At 40.7% G+C, this 25,392-nt stretch overlaps 1 protein-coding gene across 1 annotated transcript in view; it reads left to right on the top strand.

Moving 5' to 3' along the window:
- Positions 1-20,272, top strand: part of CDH17 (cadherin 17) — a 62,130-nt gene extending 41,858 nt beyond the window's left edge. Inside the window, exons 13-18 of the mRNA XM_014841656.3 lie at positions 7,287-7,531; positions 10,529-10,659; positions 13,019-13,258; positions 17,057-17,173; positions 17,310-17,423; positions 19,373-20,272. Coding sequence (XP_014697142.3) covers positions 7,287-7,531; positions 10,529-10,659; positions 13,019-13,258; positions 17,057-17,173; positions 17,310-17,423; positions 19,373-19,470 — 945 coding nt within the window. The 3' untranslated portion in view covers positions 19,471-20,272. The remainder of the gene's footprint in view (positions 1-7,286; positions 7,532-10,528; positions 10,660-13,018; positions 13,259-17,056; positions 17,174-17,309; positions 17,424-19,372) is intronic.
- The last annotated feature ends 5,120 nt before the right edge of the window (positions 20,273-25,392 follow it).

The following is a 25,392-nucleotide window of genomic DNA, read 5'->3' as shown; positions in this document are numbered from 1 at the left end:
AACCCTGATAACTAGAGGTAGGTGAGAGTTGTAAGTATCCGCCACACAATGTTGACAGGAGGAGATAGGTTGCAACAGAGCAGGCCTCTGACCAAAAGCTTTTTCACATCCTTATTTTGTTTGTGGTTGCATTCCAAGTGTCGAGAATATTGCCTGGCACATAGTAGAGGTTTGATAAATATTGATTGACTGAATAAATAATTGAATTCTGTCCCATATTCGGTTATTAACGAGTAGGTACAATAAATGCTCATCTAACTTGTGCTTTAGGTCTGTGAATTCCCAGCTCTCTCTCCCTCAGGTACCGTGATAACAGTACTCTAGTGAAAAGATTCATCTGACAGTCCATGGAAAGGTGATCCTAAACAGAATGGAACTGGAGTTCTGGAACTTGGAAGAGTATAAGCTGCTGGACTAGCCAGATGCTTACACTCTTGTCCATGTGATGGCTGAGATATATTTTTAATCAAACTGCATGTCTTAAATACCACTAATATCACAAAATCTCTTTGTAAGATCTCTTTGCTAACTAACAAACCTAGTGCTGCTTGAGATAGCGCTAGCTCAAGGCCTTTAGCAACTGCCTCTGGAGTGTGGATCTCCGATTAGGATCTCTCAAATGCTAAGCAACAACCAACCTGAGGTGTAGATTCTTGATTAAGATACAGCACATGTTAGCCAACTGCCCTCGAATGTATTTATTTGCAATGACAGATATATGTGTTTCTACTCTTATTAGTATTGTAAGTAAATTAGACTCTATAATGTGATTTTCTGTGTATGGCTTAGTCTTACTTCTAATTCCTTACCCATTAAGCCATCAGGGGACAATGATTGCTTCAGATTGTGTTAATCATTTTAAGTCTTGAAACTAAATTTTTAAAAAAGCTGTGGTAAAAAACGCATAACATGAAACCTACCCTCTTAAATTTATAGTGTGCAGTGCAGCACCGTTAACCGTATGCACATTGCTGTACAGCTGATCTCTAGAATGTTTTTATCTTGCACGAGTGAAACTTTATACCCTTTGAACAACAACTCCCCAGTGCCGCCTCCCTCCACCCCCTGGCAACCACCATTCTATTTTTCGTTTCTACTTTTTACTACTCTAGGTGCTTATGTAAGTGGAATCATACAACATTTGTCCTCTGTGACTGGCATATTTCACTTTGCATAATATCCTCAAGATTCTTCCATGCCGTAGCATATGACAGGATTTCATTCCTTTTTTTTAAAGGCTGCATTATTTTCCATTGTATGCATATACCACATTTTCTTTATCCATATATCTCTCAATGGACATTTTAGTTGTGTCCACTTCTTGGCTGTTGTCAATAATGCTGCAATGAACATGGGAATGAAAATATTCTGTTTTCAATTCTTTTGGATGGATACCCAGCAGTGGGATTGCTGGATCATATGGTAGTTCTAGTTTTACTTTTTGAAGAACCTCCATGCTGTTTTCCAGTTGCACCATTTTACATTCCCATCAACAGAGCACAAGAGTTCCAATTTCTCCCTGTCCTCACCAACACTTGTTATTTTCCTTTTTTAAAAAAATTTTATAATAGCTACCCTAACAGGTATGGTTTTGATTTGCATTTTCCTGGTGATTAGTGATGTTGAGCATCTTTTAATATGCCTGTTGGCTAGCTGTATGTCTTCTTTGGAGAAATGTCTATTCAAACCCTTTGCCCATTTTAAAATCTGATTATTTGGGGGTTTTTTTGCTATTGAATTGTAGGAATTTTTAATATATTTTGCATATAAACCCCTTACTAGATAGATGGCTTGAAAATATTTTCTCCCATTCTGTAGGTTGCCTTTTCACACTGCTGATTATTTCCTTTGCTGTGCAGAAGATTTTTGGTTTGAGGTAGTCCTGCTGGTGTATTTTTGATTTTGTTGCCTGTGCTTTTCGTATCACATCCAGAAATTGTTTCTTAATTACCACTCTGTCAGCAACTGTTTGTCTGAATCACAAAATGTGCTAATTGCAGGTAAAATTCACCGAGGAGCCCATCCTCTACAACTCACGGTAGTCTGTTTCACTTTCTGAAGCACTGCCACGTACACTCTCCTTTGCTTCTTACCCTGACTCTAAGGGAGAGGAAAGAAGCCCCACTGTACACATGAGATTCAGGCCAACAGCAAGATTTGCTCAGGTCCTCCACTGGCGGCAGAGCTGGGAATGTGACCCCAGGCTTCTGGCTCCTCTCAGAAAATGATTTCTGTTGCTGTTACTTACTAGCTCCGTGACCTTGACCTCTCATGCTTCAGTTTCCTGATCTGTAAAAATGGGTAAAATGATAGCACATTCATTATAAGGATATTGGAGGATTAAACGCGAGAATACATATATAGCTCTTAACGTAGCACCCAGCAGATAGTAAACTTAATAAATGTCTGGCATTATCTTAATTCTGATTATTTAGAGCTAGGGCGGAAGCCAGGATTCTGCCTGTGGGCAGATGTGCTTTCATCTCTTGCCAAGAGAGTCAAACTTGCCTAATCCAAGAGTCAAATGGTGCATACGGGGGACTGCTGACTCTGTCTCTCCAGGGGAGAAGCCAGTAATTTTAACAAGTGCCCTGTGAAGGGGAGGAACACTCCTACTTTTCGCCTTTGCTCTCATACTACTACCACACTTCACTTCTGACACCAGAGATGTGGTTGTCCACACATAAAGCAATTCTCCAACACCAGCCTGATGTCCTACAATTTAGCTCAATTCTGACACTATCTACCTGAACACAGCATCAGATCCCACAGCTTAAGGACTCAGTCCCACAAGACTGCCCCTCAAACTTCAGATGCCAATGGCAAGTCCAGGTTGTCACCTGTGCTTCTGACCGACTGGCTATAAATTGGAGGTTCCCATGATTCCTTCCTCAGATCACTTGCTAGACAGCTCACAGAACTCAGAGAAACACTTACATTTGCTAGTTTATTATATAAGGATAGGATGAAGGATACAGGTGAACAGCCAGATGAAGAGATACATGGGGTGAGGTCCGGAAGGGTCCTGAGTTCAGGAGCTTCTGTCCCCATGGAACTGGGGTGCCCTACTCTCCTAGCACATGGATGTGTTCACCAACCCAGAAGCTTTCCCAACTCTGTTCTGGTGGGATTTTTACGGAGGCTTCATCACACGGGCAAGGTTGATCATTAACTCAATCTCCAGCTTCTCTCCCCTTCCTAGGGAGGAGTGGGGAAGACAGAGTTGAGGGGGTGGAGGGAGGCACTGAAAGTTCCAAACTTCTTATCATGCTTTGGTCTTTCTGGTGACCAGTCCCCATCCTGAAGCAATCCAGTAGATCACCCAGAGTTGCCTCATTAGAACTAAAGGCACACCATAACCAACAATAAAATAGAACAACTATAAGAATATGCTATAATAAAACAATATACTATAATTAACGTTACTATAGATCTTAAAAAACAAACAAACAAAAGAACAAAAGACAGTCTTATCTCCCAGGAAATTACAAGGTTTCAGGAGCACTGTGTCAGGAACCGGGGGGCAGAGACCAATATATATATTTTCTATTATTTCACATGCCCCAAGTCCTGCTTAGGATTAAACAAGTTTTAGAAATACTGTCCTACGCAATATTTACTGCCACCCAAAGCTCTGGCCTGTCGTGTTGTAGATCATGATAGTCTTGGGGCCAAGCGAGTGTCAGGAGCGGAAGGTTATTCTTTTGAGCCCTGCCTGATTCATCAATAACTCTCTTGGGATCCCCTTTCTTGAGGATCAGAGTTTTGTTTTAGCTTTAATTTTCTAAAAATGCAAATTTTATCGCTTCTCCATTATGACTGGTCCTTTCAAATTCTTGGTACATGACCTATTTTTAACCAGCCCAAGTGTCATCTGGAAGATGAATGCACACACTTTTTGCTCATCCCTGATCCTTGGTGAAAATGTTAAATAACAACCCCTCTCCCTCAGCACTTTTATCTCTGCCTCCAGGTTCAATCTAAATCACTGGGTTTGACCCTTTAAGCAGTTGTGTGCAGAAGAGGAACTGTGGCATGAGCATATTTTCTCAGCTGTCTTGATGAAGGCGTCTCCCTAGACTGGAACCGAGGCCAGCCCAAGAGGCCAGGATGGGTCTCTTGACTTGGCTTTGCAGGCACATCCCCCTGTTATGAAAGGTGATACAAATGATTTAACAAGGCTTGGCTTTGATTAAGCTCCACTGATTATCATTTGCTAATTTAGTATCTTTTATTTCTATTTTTTTCTGGATTTGGTTCAGTGTTTTTCTGATGTCAAGGTTAAGCAGACTGCTCCTTTTCTCACTGTTCTTCCATTTAGTAATGTTTAAGAAGCACTGACATCCTCTCCTAACTGGTCTGCCTGTCCGGATCTGGAACAACTCAGCTCCATCCCACATGTGGCTGCTCCCAGAGTTACCTTTCTACAACACAAATCCAACCTTGTCAGTCTTGTGCTTAACACCTCTTTCTGCTCCTCAAGGATAAAGTTCCAGCTCCTTAGCTTGACATACACAGTCTTCTCTGCCATCTCTCCTCCTAGCTTCATAGGTTCTGTTCTGGTAACACAGGCTGTTTCTCATTTGCAGACATGCCATCTCATTTCTTTACCCCTCACCTCTGGGGGCCACATAAAGAGATGGGAAAGCAAGGGAGGGGACTTAGGACCTGTTTGGTGGTGAGGATGGGATGTGCCTCCTCTGCCTGAGCACACAGATGGCTGTGCTACCTGCCTGAGCCTGGGCTTGGTTAGACCAGCAAGGAACAGAGACTGAGGCCTTTGTCCACCTTGGAGACTTGCTCTGGGGGCTGCTGTCTTTCTGCTCCATCTACCAGTCTGTCTCAGTTGAGGCCCTCACCTTCATCTCCTGAGATGAGGAGTGGGTCCCTGGAGTCAGGAGCTCCAGCTTGCACCCGCCCCATCCTGCCCCAGGTGAGGAGCACTATCAGACTACATAGTAGTGATCAAGAGATCATCTCGATCACTGGGGCCATGTTCTGCAGACAGTGGGTACTTATCTCTGTGGACAACCTCTCTTTTTACTTCTTAGCTGGCTTATAAAATTTTATATCCTGTATATTGTATCCTGTCAGTTTCTTCTTATTTTCTATCTCAAATGATCTTGAGTCTTCACATGTAATTCTTTCTCTTCCATATGAGCAATCTTTCTGTTGTACTCTCTGTAGAATTAAAAAATGGGTTATGATGTTGTGTATGCATGGAGGAGAGGAGTTTCTAGAGAGTGGAGATTTTCTTTGGAACCTCTTTGCCACTGGAGCCCTCAAGGACTCAAGAAGGACCAAGGCTTTCTCATCTTTATATTTCCTGACTGATACACTCTAAGTTCTGTGTGTCAAGGAAGAGATGAGAAGCAAAAATGAATATAACACAATTTTTCCTCTCAGAGATGTTATGGTCAGTAAAGATCTAAAATAAATATCTAAAATAAATAACCAAAGAGTTAGCATCCTGGGTCAGGTACAATGAGATTACAGAGGATATGCAGCTCATCCATTTGGGAATAGAGAGTGGTGATCAGGGAAGAAAATATGGAAAGGACAGCACTGAGCCAATTCTTGACAAGGGAGGGCATTTTTTCAGATGTTAGAGAAGGGCAGGATGAGCTAGTACAACCATACGTCAAACCCTCCTTGAGGTTGTCTCTTCACAACAGATATTAGCTTTTCTGTGTAACCAATGAGAAACTGATATAAAGTGAAAGGACTGACAGCTCGCCATCAGGTCCTGTGTCCTCCAGACCTGGAAGAGTGAATAAAATAGTGCAGTTTCCATAATCCATAAGGTATCTTTTGGGTTTTGCTTTGGTTCCTTCAACTTTTTGAGGTCCTGGGTACCATTGAGACTCTGACAAAAGCTATACATTTTCTTCCTAGAAAAAAATTCACACGTGCACATATATATAATATTCAGATTTTGGTTTCTAGGTATTCACAGATCTCTGGAAGCCTTTTAATTCCAGTCAAGAAGCCTGACTTTAGGGCTGTTCCACTCTTCAGCAGGTCTCTATGTTTGGAAATTTTTCCCTGTAGAATCATGGACTCTATGTTACTGCACAAAAGCACGATCAGCTCTGCGAAACAAAAGCCAATCATCAAGAGGCAAGATGGCTGCAGAGAAAGGGCATTTTATTACAGCTTGCTAGCAAGAGGGAAGATGGCCGACTAATGTCCAAAAGAACTATCTTAAGGGGGCACAGAATCTTGAAGCAGTTATATAGGCCAGTGGGTTATAGGGAGGAGGTTAGGAATGTCGACCCTCTGGTGTTACAGACTGGGAGTCACCACACCAGATCTTTCAGTTTCCACTGATGATGGCTATCAGCACAGACTCTCTGTTTGGGGCGGCAGGGGTCATCACATTCCTAAGGAACTCAAAATAATGAAGTTATCATCTTATCGCAGCTGGGATAAAATCTACAGAATGGGTGGATCTCCTAGAGGGTGCAAATCCAGCTGGGTTGTTAGTCAGAAGTCATTCAAAGTCACGACATGGTCTCTTTTCTACAATATGGCTTCCTTTATGTCAACCTTGTGTTGAGCCAGTTTCATCTATGCCTTGAGAGGGAACTTAAAAGTCACATACAACTAATTGCTTAAATGATGATATTTAAGTCCTTTCTATGCTAACCTCTCACATGTTATTTAAACCTACTCTTGGAAGCTTCCAGAGATGGGAACTTAACTGTTTTTTGAAGCAGTTCTTTCTATCTTAGGTAGCCCTAATTGTTAAATCTTCCACTAAAGCAAAATTGGTTTCTTTGTTATTCATTCCTGGTCTTGTCCACATAGCCTAGAACAAGAGGTGATATCTCTCTTTCAATCATCTCTACGAACCTCTCCCACCCTCCATGAGTTTGAAGTCCTTTTTTTTGAGGTTCGGATCCTGAGATGCCTGGGAAGTCATCTCCATACAATGTGGAAATTGCTATATAACATTTTCCAAGATGTCTTCTGCGAACTCTCTTGAGAGAATCAGTAAGTTTCTGTTATGAATGAAGTATCTCATGGTTAAATAAACTTGAGGAGTACTGCCTTGATTTCCTCTTCTAGGAAAGTCACAATGCATATTAGCATATTATAAGGTCTGATAAGTCCTGCAGGAAAGACTGTTTCATGGCTCTATTATTATTCTGAGAAGTAGGTTTTTGCTGACTTCAATTCAGAGCTGCTGTCTGTAAGAGAGTTTTTAAAGGAGTGTAGAGAATGAATCTTTTAAGAGAGCTCATCATCCAAAATTAATTTTCCTTCTTTTTTTCCCTATACAGCCTCTTGATTTTGAAACAGCAGCTGTTCACAACATTGTGTTCCACGCGGAAAATCCTGAGCCTTTGGTTCCTGGTGTAAAATGCAACTCTAGCTCTTCTGCCAAATTCACACTTATTGTGACAGATGTGAATGAAGCACCCCAATTTTCCCAACAAGTATTCCAAGCAAAAGTCAGTGAAGATGTGGCTATAGGCACTAAAGTGGGCAATGTGACTGCCAAGGATCCGGAAGGTCTGGACATAAGGTAGAGGAGAGCAGTGCTTGGCAAGCTTGGCTGTGCTGTGACCAAGACCAGTGGGGAGGAGGAAAGGCTGGGAGGGGCAGAGAAGCTGGCCTGACTCCAGCTTCTCCTCTAAGGGAGCAGCCAGCAATCTGAAGCCATATCCCAGTGCATGTGTTCACCTTAACCTTGGTTCCAGCAGGCATCAGTTCCCTTGGGGTCATCAATGAAAATCTAGGGTCAGGCAAGTGTGAAGCATGTCAGGTTCCATCCCAGCCCATGCGCCACAGGTCCCAGCTAACAGCCGGTGAGTTCAAGAAATGGGAATCCAGAGACTGGGCTGCCCAAAGCTGGGCCCTGTGTCTGAACCAGTCATGGGGGCCAGGGTTTGGGGAAGAGTTCTAGCCCAGCCCCTAAGGTGTACTGGAGTTCTAGACCGCAAGAATGGAGCAAATCCCAACTGGACAGACTCAGCCACCTGACAGGGTTAAGGGAATCTTCTGGATGGAGAGTGCATAGGTTCCTTGGCTCTCCAGAGAGGAGGTCTGGGGCAACAAGATTCATTCCAGAGCTCACCCTGGAAAGGCTAGTGCTCAGGCTGAGGCGGTTAAACAAAACGTGTAAATCTTACCACCCTAGCAATTAATTTTTCAGTATGCATTTTTAAGGCACACAGATTTGCCTTAAAAATGTACAATGCTAATTTGCCCAAGATATATATGTATGTGTATGTATCCATATCTGTATCAATATCTATAGCCATTTTAAGATCATGTAGTTAATAAGCACATAGATAGGACTTGAACCCTTTTGCTTCTATTGTATAACATTAGTTCTGCTGTCTAGGGCATGACAAATATTTCAGCATGACTTAAACCAATACATGTGGTTATGAATGACAATTCCTTAAGTTTCTCTAAACATTTGGGTGGAGTCTTGCCTCTCTGTGAGCTGTCATTTAGGCACTTGGAATCACTTCTAAGACCTTTTTCTGATTGTCTGTCAAGGAGTAAAGGTCCTACCCACTGTTTACGCTCCACCCCCTCCTCTAGATTCATAAAGACACACATAACAGAGGAGCGAACGGTGCGGGTCATACTGTATGGCTTAGTGTAGGTAGTACTCTATACATCAGAGCCACAGATTATGATGGGGCACAAAAGGTTTACCATTTTACAACCATTTATTTTTTAACAAATCCATCTGCTTCCTTCATGAGAATGCTAAAAATCATTAAAGACAAGTGAATAAAAATTTCAGTTTATGAGTGGAGATAACAAAATCATTTAAGAAAATGTCTCAATGGATCAAAGAAAGATATAGCGTATATGCTATTAAGTTGAGATCAGGAAGATGAGGAAGAAGACTGAGAAGGAGAGTGCCCTTTAAGAGACAGGCCTGGAAGACAAATGAAGTCTTTCAAGAATGAGGAATAATCAATAGTTCAGATGCTAGTAATGAGCCAGTTAAGAATTTAAGGATGACTCCAAAGTTTTTGGCCTGAGCAAGTTAATTCTTCTCTTTCTCTCAGCTCCACAAACTTAGAATCCATCAGCACCCAAGGAATCCTAATCCAATCCACCAACAAATATTAGAGATTCTTTTCAATGAAATATATCCAGAATCTAATTGCTTCCCACCACTTCCACCACAGTCCAGGTCACCATCGTCTCTTTTCTGGCTCTATCCTTGCCCCTGCCACTCCTCCACCCTATCCTGAGTCTATGCCCTGCAATCAGAGTGGTTCTTTGAAAAAGTAAATTAGGTCATGTGACTCTTCTGCAAGGGGTTCCCATCTCCCTCAGGATGAAATCCTGAGGACATAGGATTTCTTGCTCATCACCTTTACACACAGCCTAACACAGTGCTTAGCATATAGAATATATTAACATTGGGAAACAAATTAATTTGATGAACTGACACATCATAACTTTTCAATCACCCTTTTATTCTTGGACGTGGAGGTTGTTTCCAGTATTTTTTTTACTGTAGAAAATTTTTCGAATTTGTATATATGCATATAATTCTTTTTTAACTTCTATTAAACTGTTTTTTACTTGGGGAAAATTTCTGGAAGTGGGATTCTTTGGTCTAAAGATTTGGACATCCTTATGACTATGATGTGTTGCTTCTCAAAGGGTTGTGCTAGTTGATTTTCCTGTGGTTCCAGTCTTTTCTCTCTCAAATTCATCTTTCACACAGCTACCAATGAGTTCCATTGAAAACATAAATATGACTAGGTCACCTTCCTGCTTAACACCATTCCAAGGCTGCCCATTGCTTCCCAGGATCTGGCTCTTTCTAGTCTCCCTGGCTTCATCTTTTGCAATCCACTGCTTCCCATTTTTATCCCAACACTGCTGGAATGTCTGACTCCCCCACACCCACCAAGCTATTCCTTGGCTTCTTTGTGTTAGCTCATGCAATCCCTTCTACTTGAAGCATCCTCCTTTTTCTTGCCTTAGTTAAATTAACATCTACTCCTTCAGAAAGACTTCTGTGATTCCCACGAACTCCTCTGGGATTCCATAGGGCCCCTTCCATTGTATTTACCTCACTTTATTAGAATTCTTTATTTCTGCATCTATCTCCTCCACTGGCCTAAGAGCCCCTTTTTGTAATCTCCTCTCTTGGTCCACTGCCTGATATTTGCTAAGCACTCAATGGATGTTTGTTGAATGAGGGAATTCACTGTGCCACCAGCAGCCTGAGTATCCACCCATTTAACTGGAATTCTTTGATTGCCAGAAAAGTTTAAATTTTTTTCCGCTAGAGTTTGTGACTATACCTTTTCTAATAAAACAAGTACAACTACCACTTTGTAAGGATGAGTAAATCTTCCTTTTGAAGATAGATGGTATACAAATAAAGCACTAATAATATTAGATAATGATTCTTTAAATATGTTGTAAATAATACGCAAGGGATAGTGCTGTTATGGTAGCATACTGATGCATAATCTATCCTCACATTTTCACACACAGTGATGTGGGCTTTCTTTTGCTCTTTCACTTTATGAAGTTATTCACTGAGAGGCGACACGAGAGGTTGGCTGAAAATTAACCACGTCACTGGTGAGATCTTTAGTGCGGCTCGGCTGGACAGGGAAGCTGCAAGTCTGTATCGGGTACAAGTGTTGGCAACTGAAGTAGGTGAGCAAAAAGAAAAAAAGTAACAAATTATTAGAGGATACATGAATGGAAATTGGAGAGAAGGTGAGGTAGATGGGGAACTCTACTGGGTCAAATTGTGAGAATATCTCACAGTGGAAGGACGAGAAGGATACCAAAGTGCATGAAAATGCTCATGTCTTCCTGGACTTGTTCAAGATGAGAACCACCTGCGACCCTGAGCAGGGCTCTTGCAGGCGGGGTTGTACCTGGATGCTGGCTCGGCTTCAGGGGTGCTGCTCACTCTGTGGTTTCCTGCAGGGGCTCCAGCTTCTAGGAAGTTTCCTGTGTCCCTGCTGAACTACCCCTGTTCCTCTAGAGTGGTTGTGGGTTTCTCCTGGGAGCAAGGTCAGACCACTGCCCTGTTGGCCTAGACCATTACTTGCTTTTTCAGCCTTAAATTCCAGTGACTCAGGTCATATCCTTTTTGAGACAGAAAATGTTTCATGCAATGCTGTTAACTTTGGTATGTGCCAGATCACCAGGAAGCTTGTTCAATATAGATACTGGGAGTTCACTCCCGGAGTTTCTGAGTCAGCAGGTTTGGGTGGCCCTGGGTATCTGTGTTTTGATGAAATAGTGTGAACTTTTGAAAGGAAAGACTTATTATATAGATAAGCCAAGGAGGTTTGAGTCGTCCTTATATAATCTTTGCATCCCATTTAATTCGGTTATGGTGCTATATATTGCCCACTGGTTCTGAATGTGGAATTCCAGGGAATTAAAAAATAAAAATAAAAATAAACTCACAGGAATAGTATGCTTACCAGTGATAAAGCTGGCAAGTAAAACAGTCAGTTTCTTTGTGTAAATGGAATTTTCCAACTTAGAGTAGAAATTCTGTAGATCTTATACTGATCAGAGCCTCTAATTCGATGGTAAGTATATCTGCCTGGATTAGCAAAAGAGAGAATTGAACAAATTACGACTAAATAAATCTCATTTTAGACCAAAAATAAACTTTCAAAATGTGAGGCCCAGGGTTGGAAGTTGGAATGGGGAACATTCCAGTAGATAGGAATCATAAAAATGGTCCCTGCATGTGAAAAGATGAAGAAAAACAAAAGTACTGCAGTCAAGTTAAACCAACGGGGGTAGAAACGCAGAAATGTATGCTCAATGTGGAATGGTTGCTTGAGGGCCGGGCCGTGCTGGCGCCGGTCAGGGTCCAGCTCTGTCTGCCTTGCTTGCTGTTAGTTAAGCACACTCCGCTATCATATTGTATCCATTTAACTGTTGATTTGAAAGCTCCTGAGGAATCAGCAGAAAGTTTCTGCCTGAGCTTTGTGCTGTGCACTCTCCTGCGACATACCGTGGGGATCAACGCTTCACTTTGGTTGTGTCCTCAAGGCCTCTCACATTTTAGAAACTTCACGGATCAAAACCAGTGTCCAAAGCCTGGCTCCATTTGCAGTTGTTGGCCCTGAAATGACGCAGATACATGAAATGACTTCAAGAGCACAGTGGCTTTTCCTCCTTGGGTTAAGTGTAGTCAGGGGAATAGAAGAAAGTGAGAAGAAAATGAGTTTACTGGAGTCCGGGCAGGTCAGAGTGAGAACCTGTGGAAGCAGGACCTGCGGTTGATGTCAGGGAGAATGAGAACAGTCAGTGTTGACGTGGTGCTGACAGCCCTGTTTTAAGCACTCAGTGTAATAACTTACTCCTCATGTGACACTATGGGGTAGCTACTATTATTGACCACAGTTTACGGCTGAGGAAACCAAGGCACTGGTAAGTTAAGTATCTTGCCAGTCATCACACAGCTACCAACCAGCAGGCTCCAGAGTCCAAATTTTTCACTCCTACACTGTAGTGAATAATGTTTGTGCACCCCTGTACTATTTTCTGACAACACTACTGTGGGATCCTCACAAAGCCACATGTTTTACAGCTCAAGAAATGAGGCTTAGAAAACTTAAAGAACATGTCCAACTCAGTGCTGAGCAGCAGTTGAGGGTGTGGGCTCTTCAGTAAGACTGGCTGGGTTGGAAGCCTCTCTACTGCTGTGCAACCTTGGGCAAGTCACACAACTTCTCTGAGCCTCAGTCTTCTCATCTGTAAATGTACAGCAGAGCTGTTTTGAAGTAATGTGTATAAACTATTAGTATGTAAATCTTAGTTATTGTTATTATCATTAAGACTTTTTAACCAGAGTGAAACCAGGTCTGATTCTAAAAGCCTGTTTTCTTTCCACTACCTCTACTGCCTTTCTATTACCTTCCTTTCTACTACCAATTGTTTCAACTGTAATTGCTTCATTTTTGAAAGAAAAGGAAATACCCCTTTTTATTAAGAGGAAAATGAGAGAGTTGATACCATGTTTTAACCACTCACTCTTTAGGTGGATCCTCCTTGAGCTCCACAGCGAATTTCCACCTGACCCTTACGGATGTGAATGACAACCCTCCGCGTCTGGTCAAGGAATACACAGGCTTATTCTTCTGCTATCCCCTCAAAGCCCCTGGAAGTCTCATTTTTGAGGCTACTGATGATGATCAGCAGTCATTTCGAGGTCCACAGTTTACATTTTCCCTTGGCAGTGAAAGCTTACAAAATGACTGGGAAGTTTCCAAAATCAACGGTGAGTTGTCAAAAGTACATTGAGAAAAACACCAATGGGTGACGAAGTTGGTTTTTGTTTGCCTTGGTATGCGCACAGCACTCAACACAGAGCTTTCTTCCATGCTCCAGGAAGGAAGTTCACGCTTTGGAAACTTGCTCAGGGAAGCTCTCCAGAGGGGAATCATTTTATAGAAGGGACTTGAGCATCCACAGGTTTTGGTGTCCCCGGGGGCTCTGGAACCAATCCCCTGCAGACACCAAGGGCTGACTGTACTTCATTCCTTTTCATTGGAGAGCGATATTCACAATGTGTTATTCATTCACTTATTGATTGTCATTTAGGTTGCTTCCAACTTTTGGTATTACAAATAAAGCTGCTATGAAAATTTGTGAACAAGTATTTTGTAGGAGCAGATGCTTTCATTTTCTTGGTTAAATACCCAGAAGTGGAATGGCTGAGTCATGTGGTAGCTGTATGGTTGAGTTTTTAAGAAAACGTCAAATTGTTTCTCAATAGTTTGTACCATTTTACATTCCCACCAGTATAAGAGAGTTCTAGTTGCTCAACATTCTCCTCAATAGTTGCTATGCTTGGTCTTTTTAATTTTAGCTATTCTAGTGGGAATGTGATAGTATTTCATTATGGTTTTAAATTGTATTTCCCTAATGACTAATGGTGTTGGGCATCTTTTCATGTGCTTTTTTTGCCGTCCATTTATGTTCATTAGTGAAGTGTCTGGTCAAATATTGTGCCCATTTAAAAAATTTGGCTATTTGGCTGTGTGGCTTCTCTCGTTGAGTCATAGCATTCTTTACATAGTCTAGATACAAGTTCTTTGTCAGGTGTATGTTTACAAATATCTTCTCCCAGGCTGTGGCTTGCATTTTCATTTTGTAACAGTGTCTTTTGAAGGGCAAATTTAAAGTTTTTGATGATGTCTGACTTATTGATCTTTTTTCTTGTATAATTTGTGTGACTTTTTAGGGGATGATGTTTAAGAAATTTTTGCCAAACCCAAGGTCACTAAAATTATCTATTTTTTTTCCCAAAAGTTTTATAGTCTTAGCTTTTATGTTTAACTCAGTCCATTTCAAGTTAATTTTTGTATATGGTGCATGGTAAAGGTCAAGGTTCATTGCTTTTAATGTATCTGTCTAGTTGTTCTAACTCTATTTGTTGAAAATATCCTTTTCACATTGAATTGTCTTGGCAGCTTTGTCAAAAATCAAGTGACCACATGTATATGGACCTATTTCTGGACTTTCTTTTCTGTGTTCTTGATCTGTTTGTGTATGTTTTACACCAAAGCTATACTGTTTTGGCTACTGTAGTTCTATGATAAGACTTGAAGTCAGGTAGTATAAGTTTTCCAACTTTGTTCTTTTTCGAGGTTATTTTGTCTATTCTAGGTCTTTTGCATTTCCATACACATTTTAGAATTTAGCTTGTACATTTCTACCAAAAAAGCCTCTGGAGATTATGATTGGGATCGTGTGACTCTATAGCTGAAACTGAGGGATGGAACAAACTTACGTCTTCCATTCATGAACACGGTATACGTCTCCATCCATTTAGGTCTTCCTTAATTTCTCTGAGCTGTGTGTTTTAATTTTCAGGGTATAATTCTTGCAAAATTTCCCCTAAGCATTTCATATTTTTGGTGCTATTTAAAAATTTTTAATTTTTAAGTAATTCCAGGATAGGGGAATATAATTAATTTTTATGTCTTGCTCTTATATCCTGTAACATTGTTGACCTCGCTTATTGGTTCCCTCTCTCTTTTTTCCTAAGATTCCATAGATTTTCTACATAGACAATCATATTGTCTGTGAATAATAACAGTTTTATTTCCTTTCCAATCTGGATGCCTTTTATTTCTTTATCTTGCTTTATCTCTGGCTAAAGCCTTCAGGACAATGGTGAATGAAAGCAGTAAGAGAAGAAAACACTTGGCTTGTTCTTGATCCTAGGGAGAAAGCATTCAGTCTTTCACCATTAAATGTGATGGTAGTTTTAGTTTTTATATAGATGCCTTTAGCAGATTGAGGACTTTATCTTTTGTTCCTAACTTTCTGAGAGTTGGTTTTTTTTTTATGAATGGATACTAGAATTTTCAAGTGCTTTTTCTGTATCTACTGAGATGCCTAAATGGTCGATTTTTTTTGGTATGTTAATTGGTTATTGATCAACTTTTGGACCTAAAACCAGTCTTCTGTTCCTGGGATAAAGCCTACTTGGTAGTGAGATATTAGCATTTTTATATATTGTTGCATATGATTTGCTAAAATTTTAAGGATTTTTCCATCTATATTCATGAAGGATATTGGTGGTATTTTTCTTTTATTGTAGGATTTTTGTCTGGTTTTGGTATTAGAGTAATGCTGGCCTCATAGAACAAGAGAGGAAATGTTCTACTTTTTCAATTATCTGGAAGAGTTTGTGTAAAATTGTTTTTTATTTCTTCATTAAAATTTAACAGAATTCACCAGTGAAGCCATCTGTGTCCGGAGTTTTCTTTGTAGGAAGTTTTAACTACAAATTAAATTTCTTTAACAGATATAGGGCTATGCAAATTACACTCTTCTTGGTTGACCTTGTTATTTTGTATCTTTCAAGTAATCTGTTGATTTCATTTGATTTGTCTAATTTATTGGCACAAAGTTATTCATGATATTATTTTATTATTCTCTTCATATCTGCCGACCATGTAGTGATATCACCTTATTCTGATGTTGGAAAATTATGTCTCTTTTTTTGCTGATTAATCTGGCCAGAGGTTGTTAATTTTATTCATATTCTCAAAAAACCAGCTTTTGGTTTCATTGATTTTTCTCTTTTTTTCTGTTGTGTATTTCATTGCTCAGATCTTTGTTATTTGTTTTATTCTTCTTATGTTGTATTTAATTTGTTGTTCTTGTTCTATTTTTATTACTGCAGAAGCTGAGGCAATTCTTGAGAACTTTTTTCTTTGTTAATATAGGTGTTTGGTGTTATAAATTTATCTTTGTGTCACTTTAGCTGCCTTCCACACAGTATGATGTATTGTGTTTTCATATTCATTTAGTTCAAAATATTTTCTAATTTCTCTTTATATTTCTTCTGTGGCTCATGGGTTATTTAGAAGCATGTTATTTCGTTTCCAAATGTTTGAAAATTTCCTGCATCTTTCTGATTACTGATTTTGAACTTAATTCCATAGTCACCCAGAGAAATTTGACTGGAATACTTTTAAATGTATTGAGACTTTTCTTTCAGTCCTTTGAAGATATTTCTCCACTGTGTTCTGGATTGCTTTGTCTCTTTGTTCCCTTGAATGTAATGTGTCCTTTTTTCTGTGGATGCTTTTAAAATTTTCTCTTGATCACTAGTTTTAAGTAATTTGATTATTATGTGCCATAGTTTTGTTTCTTTTTCTTTTTCCTGAGATTTGCTGACCTTCTTGGATCTGAGGATTTAGTTTTCATCAAATTTGGGAAAAAATTACCAATTATTTCTTCAAGTATTTTTTCTCTTTCTAATTCAGTGTGTGCGGCAACTTTATAGAATATAACTACAGGGAGTGATGATAACTGACTGGATTTAGTATTCATTTCTACAGAGAAATCATGGATTGAGAACTTAAAGGACACTTTAGCCTTTTTGACATTATGGTAGGCGCATGTGGAGTGGTGATATTTTGGTAGTTTGACCCATACTTACATCGAGCCATTTCCCAGTCAATCATAATATATGAGGCAAAGATGAGCCTTATTGTTGCTGACCCAGGGGTCTGAAGTTGTGTTTTCATGTCATTCATTTTTTTCCCTATTCTGACAGGAACGCATGCCAGACTCTCCACCAAGCACACGGGCTTTGAGGAGGAAATTTACAACATCCCAATCCTCATCAATGATGGTGGTCGGCCACCCTTGGAAGGGGCTATCTCTTTACCAGGTGTGTATTTTGCTGCAGGAAACTTAGGGTAATGTCTGTCACCATGGGTAGTTTGAGGGAATTCTTGTCTTTGATTTGGGATTCTGCAACTGTTCGCTTGAAAATTTGTCCCACCAAATACTGTTCTGCTTTTCAGTTACTTTCTGCACGTGTGTGGAAGGAAGGTGTTTCCGGCCAGCAGGTCAGCAGGCTGGGATACCCACTGTGGGCATGGCAGTTGGTGTACTCCTGACCACCATTTTGGTCATTGGTGAGTATGATTTCTCAGATCCAAGGGTTTCTGTCCTGGGCCTCAGAAATATGAGCTCACCTCAAGCTCTGTCTTCATGGGCTAGTCTGGTGGCTGCTCAGATGGCAACCTAGACAACACCCAAGAATATGGATCACCTGTCAACTATATCAAACTTTCCTGGTTGGGAGACACTGCCTTAGGACCACCCTCTACCTGTCATTGCCTTGTTGGTTATTTTGGGAAATATAACATGAGAGGCTTTAAAGCACAAATTGTTATATTTTGCGCTGTTTACCAAACTTTTATAATGAAAGAGAAAGAAATGCAAGAGCATTTCTGTGCCCTAGGCTCTGTGTTTGATGTGGGGGATACAGTGATGGGTAAGACATACACAGATGCTGCACTCCCGGAGCCTTATGGTCTAGTCTGCTATTATTGGAATAGGTAGAAGTTAGCCTTCCAGTGGAGATGCTGACATACCTGAAATTTTGCAGAACTTCCCTCTGTATATTTGTGTGACTGTGGACACTGATTCTTTATTGCCCCAGAATAATTCCACTCTGGCTTGGCCTGTGGCCTGGCTGGACAGCAGAGTCCCCTATTCTAGCTGTCTTCATTTTTGTGAACAGCTCAGTGCCTCTATACGATAACCCTCTTTCAATTCTTGTCCTCATCACAAGTTAAGTGTTAGAAATAGATTCTTCATCAATTCATGTGCACCTGAGTGAAGGCGTTTACACAGTTTCACATCCTTTCTCTTTCAAAAGAAGGACTGGGATTATTCTAAGTATTCTTAATTGTTCTCTCAGCATCTGGTCTTTTCTGCCATGACCCAATCTGTCACATTGGACTCTAATTCACAGCTCTAAAAGGGATTTCATTTCCTTATACCCTTCCGTCCAAATTGATCATTATTATGACATGCAAGGGGCTTTATGATGTGGCCATTACCCATCCTAACATATGCATGGTGACCATCATTTCTGCCTGAGGACTGCAGTCTGGTGCACACCTTTCATACTAATTAAGCTGGCTTTTTGAGGTCCACTCACCAAGATCCCCACTACCTCTATGCCTTTTCTTATTCTATGTGCCCTCCCATCTTGTAAGGATTTTTGAGTTTATGCATCAAATATCAATTTTCTAACATGACCATTTAATCGCATAATTTTACCACAATTTAGGGATTGGATGAGTTTGGGGATATCTAGAGACAGAAGTAATAGGATCTTACAGTTTCATATTCTTACATTTTTCAAAATAAGGTTGAGATTATTGCAAGATTCTTAATGGGTCTCTGAACATCCAGTCTTTCTGTGATGATTCCTCCTGTAAACTTACTGCCAGGTTAATTTCCTTAAACAACTCCTTTTCCCATATTGGTCTCTGATGAATAGTACATGTTTAGTGTTAGAATGAACAATGTAATTTTGTAGGAGTTCAGAGATGGGAGAAACCAGAAAGATTAGGTAGTCTACTCAAGCTGGAGCCATGTAGAAAAAGCCAAAGAAAATGCGATATTTGGCATGGACACAGTGAAAGTAAGCTTTAGGTAGGTGAGCAGGTCAAAGAACAGCTTTCTGGTTGTTCTGATTGGACTTTTTCCCCTAGGGAAGGGGGAAATCAGCCTTTATTGAATATATGCAAAGCTCAGGAACTCTATCAGATGCTTATTCACTTAGTTTTCAGAGCAGTGCAGGCATTAGGTCCTATATTCCTTGATAGAGACCCAGCAATAGGCACCAGCTCAGAAATGATTTGGGACTTGATTCATACTTATTAACAACAAGATAAGTGATAAACTTACTTATCCAAGAAAGCCAGTGTCTAGAATCCCTTATTCACTAGGACAATGAAAAAATGAAGTTACATGAATCATTTTTTCCTACCAGGATCCTACTTTCTAAATGAATGTGACAAGTTCATTTTAAGATTCCATCCATTTGACCCTGAGTTTTCTCTTTTAGGTATAATTTTAGCAGTGGTGTTTATCCGAATGAAGAATAAAGGCAAAGACAATGTCGAAAGTGCTCAGGCATCTGAAGTCAAACCTCTGAGAAACTGAATTTGAAAAGGAATGTTTGAGTTTATGTACCAAGCGCTATTTCAGTAACACAACCATTTAATCCCATAATTTTACATTTCATCCAACATGTGCACTGTAATTTTTTTACAGATACCCTTTTGCTTTTTAATATTTTATTACTCTTAGTTATTTTGTGTGCTGTAGACATTAGAGATATTTTCCATTTTCCCATGACTCTTTTCCCCTCTGTAAAAGCCTTAGCTATTTATCCAAAAGCAAAATGTAAGTGTTTTTCCCCTCTAGGGAAATATGGGCTGATGAAATATTCTGCTCCTTTTTCTTCATCAAGGAACTTTATCAGTTGTCCAACACAGCACTTCCTGGATTCCATTTATGCTTTATCTGATTCCATTCCGTGTCTCTTTGCTCAGGTCTCCTTTGGTATTTTACTAATTTTAAAACATTTGCTGGAGAAACGAACAAAGTGAAGTCTCAAGGAAAAAATAAAAGCAGACTTGTCCCTTAGTTTGAACAGAAACTCTTCAGTGTTATCAGCCTTCTTTAGTCCTGTGTGGCTTATGTTGCTCTTCATTTAAGGTTTTTCCACTTTGGAATGGCACAAGGCCACAGGCCACACAGAGGCCTACTTCATAAACCTTGGTGCAGAAACCAACCGTGGACCGGGTTTACTCACCACCTACCACGCTTACATGCTGCGCATGTGTATATTAATAAAGTTTTGGTTATTGTATATTTAACATGTGGAGGAAAATAAGGAAGCATGAAACAAGTAGTGTCGAAGATCAAGAATAAACGGCTGTGGTTGTTTTTGTTTTCCAAATCTCTTTGGTGCCGCTTCCTGGTTCTTTGCATTTGTTGAGGGAAGGACTGGATAACAATGGTTACCTATCATTTATCAAAATTGTCTCCCATGTAGAATTAGCTCGAAAGGAGGTGTCTACAATGAAATAAAAATTCACTCCTCTCATGACTGTGGCTTGAGGGGTTCAAGGCAGATACGCCAGGAATTTTAAAAATTTAAACAAGAGAACTTTAGAGATTTGAAAGCATTTCTAGGCCCATGGTTGTTGTTTGGGTCCTGATCTGAGCTTTGAAAGCATTCAACATTACACAACCTCTTCGACTTTTCAAGAATTTTCCGGAAAAGAACTCAAGTCCAAAAAAGGTGCTCTTACAATGATGGCTAAAGCAGGCCACAGAGTTGTGCTTTTCATAAATAATCCTCTTTGTGGGCTTCTATTATACTTTTTAAAGTCAAAAAAGTAAAACAAAAAAATATCCAAACTGTTTCTAAGACCTCAGTATTGCTTTCTCTTATATTATCCTGTGCTTCAAACTCTTTTTACTTCTTTCTTCACACACAGTTCATTGGAAGTCTCCTAATGAGTAAGGTTCTCTCCTGTCTCACCACACTTTAAAAGATACATCAAAAGAAAACAAAAATCCAAGAGTGGCAAAAGCAAATTTACTTTACAAATTATCCCCCAACCTAAGGAAGAGTCTAAATTTCTCAGCAGCTTGTTTAGGTACTTTACTTGCGTATTTTTGAACAAGAGTGTTTGCAACACGACATTTAAGTTATTTAAAATTTTATTATTGCTTGACCTCCTTATTTTCAAAAAATCTTATCGTTACTGAAGACTGAGGCAGTCCCGAAACAGGTCTGCTGAGGTGAGCGCAGGCGTCTCTCTTGTCTCAATTCGGTGTTATCCTCTTTGGACCAACTTGTATCACCTAATAGTAGGCAGATCATACAGCAATTCTTCTCATCTAAGATCATTGATTCGTATTCATACTTCTTGTGTTGTTTTTTCCCTGGGTGGGCCCTCCCTCTCAACCTTCTCTATCTTCCACGACCAGATCTCACCCTTTCTTAAGGGCTTAAAGATCAGTTTAAATACTGTTGCCTCTGGGAAGTCTTCTCTGATTTCCTACAGAAGACCAGGCCGCGCCTCATCTAAACTTCTACACTGCAATGAGAAAAATTGTCTGGCCAGGATCCATTCCCTCTTCTGGTAAGAGCAGCTCCATTTCCCATGGGAAACATCTCCCTCAACCCCAATCAGTCTATATAGTTTGGGTAGAGCCAACCCTCTGTTTATCCCCATACCCCAGCTCTAGAGATGGGCACTTTATCTCAGTGAGACTCATTTCTAGAATTTTACAGAAACTTTAGGAAAAGAGCTCTCTTTATATGAATTTGCTAAAGCAGTAGGAAGTAATTTTAGAGCATTCCAGTCACCACAAGAGGTGAGCCTGCCCCAGAATAAGGACCACAGAGTCAAGAGATGAGAGGAGAAAATTGGGGGAATATTGAGAACCTGGATCCAGCTGTGTCTGAAGCCAAATTTGCCCTGAACTTTTCCATCCTGTGAGCCAGGTCATTGCTTTTTCACTTAAAGCTCAATGGATTTCTGCTCCTTGCAACCAAAAGAGTGGATATTTGCACCTCGCTTACGGCCTTTCTCATGCTCTACAATTAGTGCCCGTTTATCTCCCCAACTAGTCTGGGACTTCTCAGAATCCTCTCCACGCCACTATGACAAGTTTTGGCTCATAGTGGCTCCCCAATAATTTTTTGAAGAATGAATAAATGAAATAGTGAATTTGTTTTGGCTATTTATGCTGTTGTCATTTAAGTGCCACCTGTTTGACAAAATTAGTACTAACTCATTCTTTATGTTCACTTAAAGTATCCTCAAAGACTCCTTAAACTCCCACTTCACCACATTCCTTTCTCCTACATACAAAACCTGATACTCCACTCAAACATCTTCAGAGCTAGCTATAGTGGTAAATGAGGCATGTGAGTGACAAAGATCCCCAAGAATTTCTGACTGGTTAAGAAATAACTGTGAGACTGAGAAGGTCTCAGGGGTGGGTGTGGGAGGTATAGGTGGCAACTCTTGTGGATGGCTATGTAGCAAGTCTCAGGGGTTTCTGGGAGCGGTAAATTGAGTGGAGGTCTCAGGGTGTCAGTCTATGGTCTAGCTAACCCTCAAGCGAGAAGCTGAGATTACCTTGGAAGTACCTAATGCAAGAAGGAAACGATTTGCTTCCAGGATTCTGTACAATGCTATGTGCACCATGGGAGCTTGTTAACCTTAAAAGTTACCCGAAAAGATACAATATCTTACAATTCAACTTAAAAAAAATCATTGTAAGTGTATAGTTCAGTGGATTTAAATACATTCATGTTGTTGTACAATCATCACCACTATCCATTTCCAGAACTTTCTCATCTTCCTAAACGGAACTCTGACCACTAAACAACAACTCCCCATACCAATCCTTTCCCCAGCTCCTGGCAGCCACTATTCTAATTTTTCTGTCTCTAGAAATTTGACTATTCTAGGTATCTCCTATAAATGGAATCATCCAATATTTGTCCATAATATCAATGTTTTAAAACAAGTTTTAAAATAATAACTGAGAGAAAAACAGAAAGTAGCATTCAAACCTAGAAGTTACCTCATGAAGAGACTATCTCAAGGCTAATGCTATTCTTTATTTTGTCTGAATTCATGTGAGTCACACACACAAATGTACATTTTTACACACATGCAAAGATAACTACACAACGTATACACAATGCATATGAGTTTCCTGTGGTGAGGAAACCAAGACACTTGCATTGCTCCCACTTTTCTCCTGACAAAAGCCTGTCTCATTCTGGCTGAGTCCCAAGAAGTGCGATCAGCCGTTGGATGACCAGCTGTCTACTAAAGGGGTTCCCAATGGATGCATGTTGGAATCACCTGGGGGAGTGTTTCAAAAATACTCATTCCAGGGTGTCATCCCAAACTGAATTAGCATCTCTGGGCAGGGGGCCCTCACTTTAGCATTTTAAAAAAGCTCCCCAAGTGATTCTAATGTGCAACCACAGCTGAGAACCCTCATCCCAAACAATCCCTGTAGGATCAAGTTAGTACCAGGCTGGTGTGGAATACGATTCTTTTCAGGTTCTGAATCAGTGTCCTTCTTCAGAACAACATCAGCTCCCTAATTCTCTCAACTTTCTGGGCACCCTTAACCCAAACCAGTCCTTCCCAGACCCTTGCCCAGAAGCAAACACGGACCATGAGTGATCCAGACCTCAGGGAAGGTAGCAGGGGCTACTGGCAAGAGGCCATACAGAGATCCTTCAGACAGCAGCCTGGTGGGGCCAGACCCAGGTCTCTCTGCCGTCACGTTGGAACCTGCGAGCTCCAACTATGAAGCCAAGAAGAAAGCAGCTGGTTTCACCTGCAGGAGAGCAGCCCCTTTGTAGGTCAGAGCTGAGCAATGAGCAGCAATGCTTCACTCTTCACCATAGATGCATCTCTCAAAAATTATTCTAAAAGTACGGGTTTGTATAAGGTGACTCACTTGTGCTTGGTGAGTTAGCTGTTTAAAGAAATATTATGGACAATGTAAAAAACAAAGCCTACTTTTTTATAACACAATTACTTCCCATTTTATTGGCTTTCCATTTTTACATACTAGCGTGATACTCCATTTGACATTTCAAAATGATTTCCTGAGTATGTGCTATGTGTTAGTCATTTGTAAGCCATCTGGACCCTTAAGACAAGGAGGATAGTTTCCTGAGATGGTAGATAACTCTAAAAGGTAAGGGGCTGCCTGGAATCCAGGTCTAATAATGCTGATGGCTAAACCTCAAGTCACACTTGAGGCCTCCATGAACTATTTGTCTCCAATAGTCAATGGTTTCTTTGGACAGAAAGCAAAGCCCCCTTTTCTCATGTGATCCTGACCCTGGGAGAGCCAGCTGAGTGGGCAGTGAGACAGGAAGGACAGGCGGAGAAGGGGCAGGTATAAGAAACAAGCGATCATCTAATTGAGAGAAACTATTTTCATTTTTCCCATTGCAACAGTTGGGCTGTTGTGTAAGTCCAGGATTTGAAAGGCTACATTTGGAAGAGAAGAGGGTGTGCACATGGGAGGTGGGAATAAAAATAGCACATGTGTTTACCTAGCAATTTTAGTTACTTTCTTGAATTAAGCACAGGACTGGGAGGAAATGAATGTCTTTTTGAAAACAGAAGATAAAACTGGGCCTCTTTGACTCCTGGCCAAGAAAAGATCCCAAAGGCAGAATTTCCTGTGGTTCTGTTCAGGCTTAATCAAAGCCAGGCATGGCCATGGTTGGTAGCAGACACAAACAACCAGGGAAAGTTTCTTAAAGTTGCCAGGTTGGCTTTGGGGCAGGACAGGAGAGACCCTGGCTGAGGTTTCCTGCTGAGTTCTGCCTTTCAAAGTGGGATCTCAGACAGCCTTCCTGGGGCCTACAAGGGGGAGTGATTTCCCTTTGTAAGCAAATGTGGCCTGGTGCATGCTTGCCGAAGTCCTGCCATAGTTTGTGCCAAATGTTGGCATTGGGGTAAGACTTCCACAGGGTTTGAGTTCTTCCTGGGCTATTCTCCATCCTCTCAACTTAGCTTCTCCTGGCAGTACCACACTTGTCCAGGCAGGGAACTTGCTTGCGTCCAGGTAGGTACCAGTGTGTTCTCAAGGAGGGGCCTCCAATAAGCTGAGGCCAAGATAGAATTAGACAAGGAAAAGATTTATGGGAGGAAAGGCCTGTAAGAGATAAAGAGGAGGAACAGGAGAAGGCAAAGGGAGCCCCGAACCATGATGGAAATTTGATAGCTGTCAAAGAAGCAAGGAAGGAAGATTGTTAGGAAGAGTCTCAGGCCATCACACAACTCTGAGAAAATCTGGTCTGGGAAGATGCCAAGGGCCCAAACAGAGATTTGGATGAAACCCGCCAGCTTAATACCCCTACGGTGCCCAGTCACTGATTGGTGGTGTGATCCTGAGGGTGGGAGTGGCGATCAGCTAGTTCCTGCAGCAGGGCCCTCGAAGGAAGATCTGAGCCTGTGCTTTCATGGCTGTCAGTTTGCTCTTTTGCTGTTTTACTTATTTGTCAAACATTTA

The sequence above is a fragment of the Equus asinus genome, chromosome 12, assembly GCF_041296235.1.
Source record: "Equus asinus isolate D_3611 breed Donkey chromosome 12, EquAss-T2T_v2, whole genome shotgun sequence".
Lineage (NCBI taxonomy): Eukaryota > Metazoa > Chordata > Mammalia > Perissodactyla > Equidae > Equus > Equus asinus.
This window is presented reverse-complemented; position numbering and strand designations above follow the sequence as displayed.